General features: G+C 31.3%; 1 protein-coding gene across 1 annotated transcript in view; it reads left to right on the top strand.

Moving 5' to 3' along the window:
- The first annotated feature begins 2,208 nt into the window (after window positions 1-2,208).
- Window positions 2,209-10,850, top strand: part of LOC137924489 (cell adhesion molecule Dscam2-like) — a 45,430-nt gene continuing 36,788 nt past the window's right edge. The window contains exons 1-3 of the mRNA XM_068767874.1: window positions 2,209-2,227; window positions 3,432-3,501; window positions 5,123-5,199. Of these exons, the coding sequence (XP_068623975.1) occupies window positions 2,209-2,227; window positions 3,432-3,501; window positions 5,123-5,199 (166 nt within the window). The remainder of the gene's footprint in view (window positions 2,228-3,431; window positions 3,502-5,122; window positions 5,200-10,850) is intronic.

Genomic DNA, 10,850 nt, shown 5'->3' with positions numbered 1-10,850 from the left:
TGATTTTTAATAATAATGTATACATTATAATAACCATAGTGCATTTGAGTTAACAATCCAAATTGAACATATTCGGATGAACTGAAAAATATTGAAAGCTATATACGAGATTATATTATAAGGTTTATTTATTATTATACTTTGTAGAAGGCATTTCATTATTTCGATTACCAGGTAAAGTAGGGACTTTAATGTTTAAGAAAAAGATGTCGATGTCGCTAAGGGCGTAAGGGGCAGCCCTGTACCTGGCTGCACTCGATTACCAGTCCGACTTGACCCTGCATATCACGAACATTACCGTATTTTAATTGCCTTGCATCACACATGTTTGCCATGAAACAAACTTAAAATAGTTTGCAAATAATTTATATCTTATTATATAGCTACATTTACATTATTTTCCTGTTGGTAAAATTTACTTAAAATCAACTATGTGGGACTATAAGACTTAATTTCATTTTTAAAACTAAAAAAGGTAGGTCTGAGATATCTTTTGGACACTTTACTTTATGCGTACACTTAGAGCCATGAAGAATTTCGGGCTTATTTTTATTTTTCGTATTTATCTCGTGTTTGTATTTTTAAAAAAGTATTTAAATTTTAGGACATATTTAAGATATTATTAAACATGTAAAGAGAAATGAACATTAGAATATCAATTTCTTTAAATTAATTTTTAAGAGATAATTTAAATTTTAAATTATAAATGAAATAATGTAAAATAAAAGTTAACTAAAAATCTACGCAGTACCACACAGTAGACGAAGCAATACACAGGGCGAAGACCGGCATAGATGGCATAACATAGTGCAAAATAACATGAGTGCCGTCGCCGCGAGCATTGACAGACGGAACGAAGCTGCCGATATTTCTCTGTCTCACTATGTGCATTCCTAAAGCCCTGAACAACGGTTTCAGTAACACTTAATTAAATGTTGTTTTTAAATGATATTTTATTAACGTATTTTGTACCTGATATGGACCTCTCGTTCATCCCTATCTTGGGCGGGACAGGGTTTTGTTACAATTATTTTTTTTTTTCAATTCTATTTACACTTTCTTATTCTTTTACTTATTTTTAAATCTCGTTTCTCCGTCAAATTCTCAGTCAAACGTTCCTCTATTTTTCTTTACAATATCTCAAATTCCTCTGGCTTACCTGTCTTTTTCTATACATCACAGTATAATTTAATTCTTGTCTTAGCTTACATGCCTCCTGTTTGTCTATCTTATTACATTCTTGCACAATTTTTATAATATATTATCACACATTTTATTAATTTCTGATCCTATCCTATTCTTACTGCCTAACTTTATTTTACTTTATTACATACTATTTTTTATAAAATGATTTAAACATATTTACTAGACCATGATTATCTTTCCTTTAATTCATTTCATTTTCTTTATCTGTATCTTTATTCTTTCTGAGGCAGGTGTGATCAGTTTGATGTTTTTATTTATTATTGTATTATATTTATAATATTAATTATACCTTATTTATTATAAGTAGATATGCTATGTACATATGTATATATGTTTGTATATGTATGTTTGTACAAGTTAACTACCCATTATTTATACTACTACCGTTTCCATACTATATTGATGTCTGTAAGAGATTGTCTCGTGTGATAAGACCGCCCATTATACTTTATTGTTCATTATAATGAAACTATTTACATGTGTTCTAGCGTGTACAATAATTTTAAATTAACAAGAAATTTTAAATTAAATTAATTCTGTAGGATCTCTTTACTGGGTCTTAGTAACGAAGAGCGATGTTTTTCGTCGCCCACCTAGGAGGTGATATTTCCAACCTCAATCATATCTTCTATTTCCTGACAATCTAATTGTAAAAGTCCTAGAAATGCGCATGGCGGAGACCGCTTCTCTGATGATTATTAAAGATAATGAAATTTTATGAGTTATATCAACTATTTATTATATATATATTTAATTTACTTTCTTACCATAACAAAGCAACTAATTTTAATGTCACCTATGTAACGTATAACAATGATAAACTTTATATAGACGAGGATGTAAAATTTTACAATCCTGTTTAAAGCGAACACGGAAAATGTCGAATGACATTTAACTTCGGGGTCACATCATCCAAATAGCTTCACGCGTATGTTTTAATAGTCCGCCTCACGGCAGCAATCAAAGTTTATATCGCGTGGATCAAATTAAATTCATAGGACGATGTTTGAAACAGGAATACGTATGTCTATTGTTTTAATTATTTTTAATAACGGATATATAGAGGGATTTGGGGGATTTTAGGTATAAAAACTTTAAAAGGGTGAATGTAGTTCATTTGCAACCATTGTTTAGTAAACCATATTTAAAAATTTAGTTTCTGAAATAATAAATAACCTAATGATAATAAATTAAAAAAAAAAACATATTAAAAATATCAAATACTAAATATTAAAATGAATTATTGTTTATTAACTGTCGGTACATACTCGGTACTGCCTAAAGTTATTGGTCCGCATACAAAAAAAGAATTAATTAATGTAACATATTTCAGAGTGAGACTCACTATAATACCGGATAGTTGAATATATAATTGAAAATATAAATAATAATAATAAGCTATCAACCTGAATAACACGAACATTAGTTTATTTATTATATTAGATAAATATGTGTATATATATATAGATATGCATGTATGTAAACATAAATACTTATATATATATTTAGTCCAGTCATATTCATATCCAGATATATTCAGTCATATATATATTTGGACGTGCCCACTAATTATCTCTGAACGACCTTAGATTGACTGGTAGAGAATGCTTAAAGTCTTTAAGTACGTTTCTATAGAGAAAAAAAGTAAAAAGGGTTAATAAATAAATAGATACAATTATAATAATTCAATTAATTCTGCTGCTTCTCAATATTTAAAATGAGTTGTATATCCACAAATACATAACTAATATATAAACTGGGCATATCCCATGAATTGTGATAGATACAATATAAATACTAACAGAAAAAAAAAATTGTTTACCTAAGGCTCGACTTCAAGAGTGAATCTATCAATGAGCAATATACAAACCTTTAAAAAAGGAACGCAAAATTTTAAAAAAGGTCAAGGGCGGTTGTTAGCCCCGGGGCTACTACACTATAAATGACTTCATAAAAGCACACCTTGATGATGTATGGGTAATAAAACTTGGCAATAAATTGCCCTATGGTTATATTAAGGGTATATTAATGTAGTTAAAAAGCCTTACTGAGTTGTGGACTTTTGAGGTCAGGGCGCGTTTGAAACCCTCGTTGTTTTAAGTTGAAGGATGCAATTTAGATTAATTCAATACATTCTTCTCATACGCATGTGATCTCTGTAAATGATCCTATATGGACAATTATATTAATAAATTAGTAAAATACTTAATTTCTTCTTGTTTCAGTTATTGTTGCAAAATCTACTTCTCCTGAAAATGGGTACATGGCGTCGGAACGACATAGGATTATCCGAAGGTAAGATTTTGTGGCTATACATTAGATTTTTATACATATATCGAGAAGAAATTGTAAATATTTTAATTTCTTTAAACTTTTCTCGTAACGACACTTTATGACACAGATAAAAAATAAATACTTCGACCCAGAAGTAGAAACATTATACACTGAGGTTGAAATGAATTAATGAGTCAGAGAACAGACGATAACGAATATAACCAATAAAATGGAAAGCGACTCAGGCGACGGAGCGCTACTGACGACGGAGAGTAAAATAAAAAGACGCTTATCAGCTGTTTTGAGGATGGCTCCCCTTTTTATTGCCTTTAAAATTTTATGACTGAGACAGTTTGAAGTAAGGTTGATGGCACAACGAGATACCAATTTATATATTTTCCAATTAAAATATTTTATCAAGACACTTAATTTAAATTACTCACAGTGGCAACTAACAAAGCATCGAGTGATTAAAAATGATTCGTTTTATTTTTAACAATTGATCAACGAGACATGGATATAGTTTTGCTGGGAGTTTCTCTCTGAGTTCGAGTCAAGAATGTAGAGATCTATGCACGAACTTAAATAAACAACAAAGCCTTGCGGATTTGCAAGTTGAAGTTGCAGCTGGCAGGCCATGTAGATCAAATTTCCACTTGAACCTTCTGGAAGGTTCTAGAGGGTAGACCATGGACCAACAAGCGCAGTGTGGGACATCATTCCACAAATTAGAGAGATGAACTTGTAAAATTTCTCGGAAAACGCTGAAAGCAGGTTTCTCCTTAATGTCATGTTGAGAAATCTTGCACGGAAGCCTTTTTTTAATAATGGATGTTCTACGGATGAAAAGATGATGATGATTTGAAAATATATATTTTAAATATCTTAAAGAAACGTGGACAGATTGCGTTATTAAGGTCACCGGAAAATGCTGTGCGCACTTCCTATCGATTTTATTGGAATTTTATTCTTATTTCCTGCAATCTATGTCCTATGCTTGAAATTATGATCGCAATACTGATTCAAAGCTAATAAAGCTCCTAGGCTCAATCAGTATTTATAATCATATTATAAAAATATTTCAATACAAATTAAACACATTTATCAAATATTATTAAATTACCCGGAAAAAAGAGATAATACATTTGACTTAAGTAAGATAAATATGATATAATAATGTACTTGAATCCAATGTCGTCAGCTAGATATTTCGTCATCGGCGCTTCAGCTCATAGACGCCCACTGCAAGGCATAAGTCTCTCTTGAAGATATTTATAGGTGGGATATATCATGATCGCCAGGCTTGGCAGGCAGGTTGGCGATTGCAGTTTGGTATTATGGTACTCAGAGAACGCTGCTACTAATTCTGTGGACTTTATGCTCAATGGCAATCCTATGTAATTAACACAAAAAACGTAAACTATATAGGATTGTATTCCCGGAATCGAACCAGCGGCGATTCAAGTCTCAGTCGTCTACCGCTGATAGATCAGCTCCCAGGAATTTATTTCTCATGAAATAATGTAAGAATATTTTAACGTACTATTTTATTGAATAAATTCCCACTTTTCTTACATATAAGTAAAAAAATATCTTTTAATGTATTATATGTAACCTGTGAAATGTGATCTTCTGTTTCCAGGAATATTGAAGACAGCGCCGTGTTAAGAATAAAGGCAGATATAAATGTTTTTTCGTCAATAAATAGAACAAATATCGGTAAGTGTTAATAACAGTAAGTGTCATTGGCACTCTTGTCGGGGTGGTGGTGGTCATGCCCCGATCTGGTGACCCCACTTCTCTCGCTATGCTACACCATGTGGCCCGATGTTTCACGGAATGAGAGCAGTCATATACTAACTTAACTTTGATGGTGTATGTCCATCTTTTTAGAGAATCCGTCGATTTAATAGTAAAAGTTAACTATATTTACAGCAACTTTTTTTTAACCGTCTTTTGAAGTTTTTAAGAATATATAGAGTGGTTATTACAGGTGTTTAAATCGATCCGAATTTCGGAAACGCTTTTTATTTATGTATTATCGATAATACTATATTTTTCAAAAGAAATTAATATCAAACATTTCAGAGTGACCAATATTTATGCCTTTAAAGCGTTTAAGTCTATAACAAATCAACCCATATAATTTATTATCTTTTCCTGTGTCGACGTAAAAATAACAAGAGTATAACACGGTGTTTATTATGATGTAAATGTTTTATATTCAACACACAAGTAAAAGACGGAAATTGGAATGTAGCGTAGAATCGTTTTCGCGAGCAGAACGACATTTATTTTCTATTCATTTCAAGAAAGATCGCTCTATTTATTTATTTAGACTTTAAATATAAAAATAAAATTCATTTGTTCAACATTGGAACATTTAACATGACTTATTGATCGTCTAGTTTTTTATACTTGATTCTAACTTTGCTTAATAGTAACAACATATCTTTTAAACAACAATACGCTTTTAATGTTAATTTATGCACAAGCACTTTCTATGAGATATAGTCTGAATTTAAATAAAATATTCAAGCAGAATCATCGCCTAGAATGCTTGTCATTTAAATATTCAATTATTGAATAATATGGCTTTTCCGTCAATTTATTTTTAACATTTTTGAATTTTATTATTGGCCCAATAATGTTTAGCCGAATTATATTAAAAAATCTGATTGTGTTCATAGCAAATGAATTCGAAATTTTTGCAGTTTTTATAATTCAATTACAAAGGCTTTATTTACTAATTAACCTTAAATGGTTGAAAGAAAATGGTTTTGAAATTTTTGAAGTTATAAACTGGTTTTTGTAAAATTTCTTATTACAGCTAAAACTTTAGTACAAAATATATTATTACCGTGACTAGATAGATGCCCAGTTTAGGTATCAAATACTTCCTTTTCTTTTGTTTATTAAATAAGGGGTAATGAGTATTAAACAAAAAAAGGTTATTCATCCATATTGAATATAAAAATTGAAATTGACATGTAAGGGGTAAGTTCATATTTAAACAATTTTTTTAAGTTACATAACTATTTTTAAACAGTAAAATTAAATATAAGTTACAATTATGCCTAATTTATTTACTTGATAATAAAGTCGATAGCGCGGGCACTAAAAACACAAATAGTTTAAATGGTGCGATATTTAAAAACATTTTAACTTTGGTGAAAATAAGCGCATGGGCAAGTTGAAGTGGCAATAGGCAGAGCATATAACTGCCACCGCTAGGGATATATATTTTCATTGTAATTATATAGCACAGGCCCAACAGTGGACTTTCGACGGCTGAAATAACGATAATGATAAATAGACGGTATTCTAAATCAGATACATACATTTTAAAGAATAATATATTGTATGTATGGTCAAAATTCAAAACAAACCAATCGGTAATCGATTTTTCCTAATTTTTTAAATACCTAGGTTATGTATAATAAACATATAAACTAAATTATTTCAATTTTTATACACTGTAGCCTATATTATTTTTTCAATAGAAAAATCTCGGAAACAATTTTTATTGAATTCATAACACGACAACTTCTCAAACTTCATCGGCAAGAACTACAGACCTTTGCAATTGAAAATAAAAAAATAACACAGCTCAATGCGCACGAAAGTTCGGTTACCGTCCGCCTCGCGTAATCCAACTCTATACATATATTTTTAAAGTTGAAATTGGCTCGCATTATTAACTCGGGTATAGATTGCGGGTAGGGAACAACTCCGAACCGCAGAGCTGGGAAAGTTTCGAGTGCATTGCCGAGTTAGTCCCCCCCGCCTGGCTCTTTAACTAAACCGGGTGGAAATTGCTTAACGATACAGCCATTTAATAATATTTTCAAAAGTTTCACGTGGAATGAAAAAGTTTTATGTTCATTGATATTCGAGATAGGTCCCTTTTGGAAAATTCTGTATGAGTCGTAGGTCTGATGTCTTTTTCCATACAAAAAACTGCCACACATTTTGCGTTCATCGATATTCGAGATGGATCCCCTTCGCTATGTCCTTTATGAGTCGCAGATCTTGTTTTTTCATACAATATTCATTTTCATTTCTATTCGAAAAGATCTTTTATCTATTTCCACATAACAAAATACCATACATTAGGGTTCATCAATATTGAATATAGGTCCTTTTTGCAAGATCCTGTATGGGTCGCAAGTCTCGTGTTTATTTCCGTACAATAAACTGCCATATATTTAGGATTCATCGCTATTAAAGATAGGTTCCTTTCACAAGAACCTTTATAAGTTGCAGATCTTGGTTATTTTCCATGCAATAAACTTCTATACATTTTGGTTTTACTCTATTCGAAATAGGTACCTTTCGCAAGATTCTTTCTGTAGAACCTGTAGGTTTTTTATCTTTTTCGATATAATAAGATACCATACATTTTGATATTTCGATGTTGTAGATAGTTCCCACTTGTAAGATCCTGTATGAGTCCAAAGTCTTGTATCCTTTTCATACAAAAATTTATCAAATATTTTGCATACATATCTGAGATTATTATACATTTTGGGTTAATTTATATTCGAGAAAGGCCCCTCTTGCAATGTTATGTATGAGTCACCCAGTTTTTTTTTTCATACAATAAATTACTGTATATTTTACATTCATCGATATTCGAAATAGGTCCCTTTTGCAAGATTCTATGCGAGTCTCGGGTACTGTAAATTATTCGATATAATAAATTATCAGACATAACTAATACTTGTGTGAATAAGTACACCTAAGACGATGAATGTGGAGTCGTTACTTTCTAATACCAAAACTACAGCCTACTCGTGTTTCTAATTGCAATGGCTAAATTTGATTGATTAATTTGATTCGCAGTATTCTAACCATTGTGACCAACCATCAAGTGAACCAAACTTAATTAAGCGACAGCTAAAGCCAACTTTAATAATTAGTAACGTTGCAAAAAAAGGTTTTTCAAATCATATATATACAAGCAATATGAATCCATTTAATTCGTAGTGCGAAAAAGGCATATCTTTACTATAACATTAATATCACATTTCAAATAATGAAAAGAAATACCCTTTGTAATTGATTTTAATAATAAAGTAACTATTAGTATAAATTTGTTTTTTATTGTATATCACAGGGTCTCTTATAACGTTATCTATGATTATTATTTACTAATCTAATTATTTTGTTTTAGGTGGTAGAGTACAAAATGAAAAGTTCTACAATCCAAAAAAACATAGGTAAGATATTACATGCTTTAATATAAGGATGATACTATATGAACAAACATATGCTTATTTACAGAAAGATCTTCTATTGCGGTATTAGAAAGACAATTAAAAATGTTCTTAGGTAGTAAGTTACTTCTTAGGGACAGAAGTGTGATCGGCCAAAGTAAACGCCAATGTTGGGAGGCCTCCCTAAACCTGTTACTCAGGTCATCAGCTTCAAGCCCATTACTTGGTTCCTCTCCCTGCAACAATACAAACTCAGCAACCATTCGTAAATCCAAACAGTAACAGTAGTGATCCTATGTAATTAATGTGTATTAGTAAAAAGTGTATTTATTTATATAATTGAATCGAATCGATCGATTCTTATGGTAAAAGTATAAAATAGGACAAAATCTTGAAAAATTTCAGGAAATGTATATTACGCTTTAGACAGTGACTTCGCACGTCTGACAGTTCACGTAATCGAAATTTACATTGACGTTTAATAATTGCGTCTCGCAATATTCATCGACGACGTAATTCATTTATTTAAGAGACATTTCATCAATTAAAGTGATAACTATGTTAATTTTTTCTATTAAAATGCAATAGGCCAGTAACTTCTGGCAACAAAGCCTGTCGCGAACACTAGTCTCATATAATTCTTCACTATCTTTGCAAAAAAACAGACAGAGCTATGTTAAAGTTCATACTCGTCTGTCGTATTAAACAACTATAAACGAATTCACAAGTTTTTCAATAGTACACCAAAGTGAATGTGAAGATCGCTACAAAGCGATAACGTGACAGAACGAATTCTCTGACAATCATTATCAACGTCAAACTAAAGCTATTTATTACTAATTTAATTACCTCGGTTATAAAGAAGATTATTATACTATTTAAAAGATACTGTTGACAACATTTATACTACATTAGAGTGTAATTTAATAACAACTATTATATAATATTCAGGAAATTTACCTAACCATACATCCATCTGTGTTCAAAGTAAAGATATTAATCTGGTACCACTCAAACTAAACAAGCGGGCCATCTAATTATTCGCCATCTCGCAAGTAAACACCTCAGGCGTAGTTTAACAACGGTTAACTATGCATACATTAAACTGAGATTAATGAAATTACCGCACGGCACGACGAAGCCATGCCAGCGCATAATGTGGCCTCCATTTGCGATGTTATTTGCTATATAGATAGCTAATAAGGGCGTAGTGTTTGATATACGCTCTTATACATATTAATCCTTTAGAATCTATTAATCTATCCCTATCGACTACTAATCCTAAAAATGTTTCAGTAACAACTCAATCCGAGGTCATATTTCCATGACATTTTTCTCTCATTACCTTATAGACCTTCCTAATAAGTCAGCGGCCTCGTAGTTCTTTAATATGAACTATAAAATTAACGGATCAAAACCATAAAACGCCAGAAAAACCGTTTTAGCCAATACACTATTTGTGGCCTTTGGCAAAACCACGCCTGGTTTCCGCAATCAAGTAACACTGCGTTCATTTACTAATTGGTTAAATACATTACCGCGAGGTGAGTAGTCATTTTAGCCACTCTAAACCTTCCAGGTAGGGTCATAGTCGCTTAACGAACCATCTCGGACTCGGAATTTTTATACGAGATCAAATCAGGAACGAGACCGAAATTACAGGTTGAATGGTAATGGATGAGCCACATAGTACACAGAATCGATGATCGTCAGAGCCATAAAGTTCTAAAGTAGAGACCACGGATTAGCAATCTCTGCGTATGACTTCAATCTATATGGATGGATTATGTTAACATCATCGGAAGACGCTGATTACACGCCGCTTCCAATGCCCTATTGTAAATCAATGGGAGAAGAAAGGCAGTTCAACACTGAACATCCTACAGATCTTACGCTGATGAAATGATAATTATACTCTTGGATTCATTTATAGTGATCACTTATACATCATGACGTGATTTTTTTATATTATTCTTTTTTTTTAAATAATGACGATATTGATTTTTTCTACACCACTTTAATGATTTACTTTATTAATATTTAAACTGCTCTTTACAGTCAATGAATTTGGAAACAGATTACTTAACATAAATTCTAGATAAATAATTTTTATATTTTATAAGATGAAATTACAAGCTTTACATTCTTCAT

The sequence above is a fragment of the Battus philenor genome, unplaced genomic scaffold, assembly GCF_028537555.1.
Source record: "Battus philenor isolate CCGP_79_NKW_IND1 unplaced genomic scaffold, ilBatPhil1.0.hap1 SCAF_24, whole genome shotgun sequence".
Classification (NCBI taxonomy): domain Eukaryota; kingdom Metazoa; phylum Arthropoda; class Insecta; order Lepidoptera; family Papilionidae; genus Battus; species Battus philenor.
The sequence above is the reverse complement of the archived record's forward strand: the minus strand, read 5'-3'. Positions and strand labels throughout refer to the sequence as shown.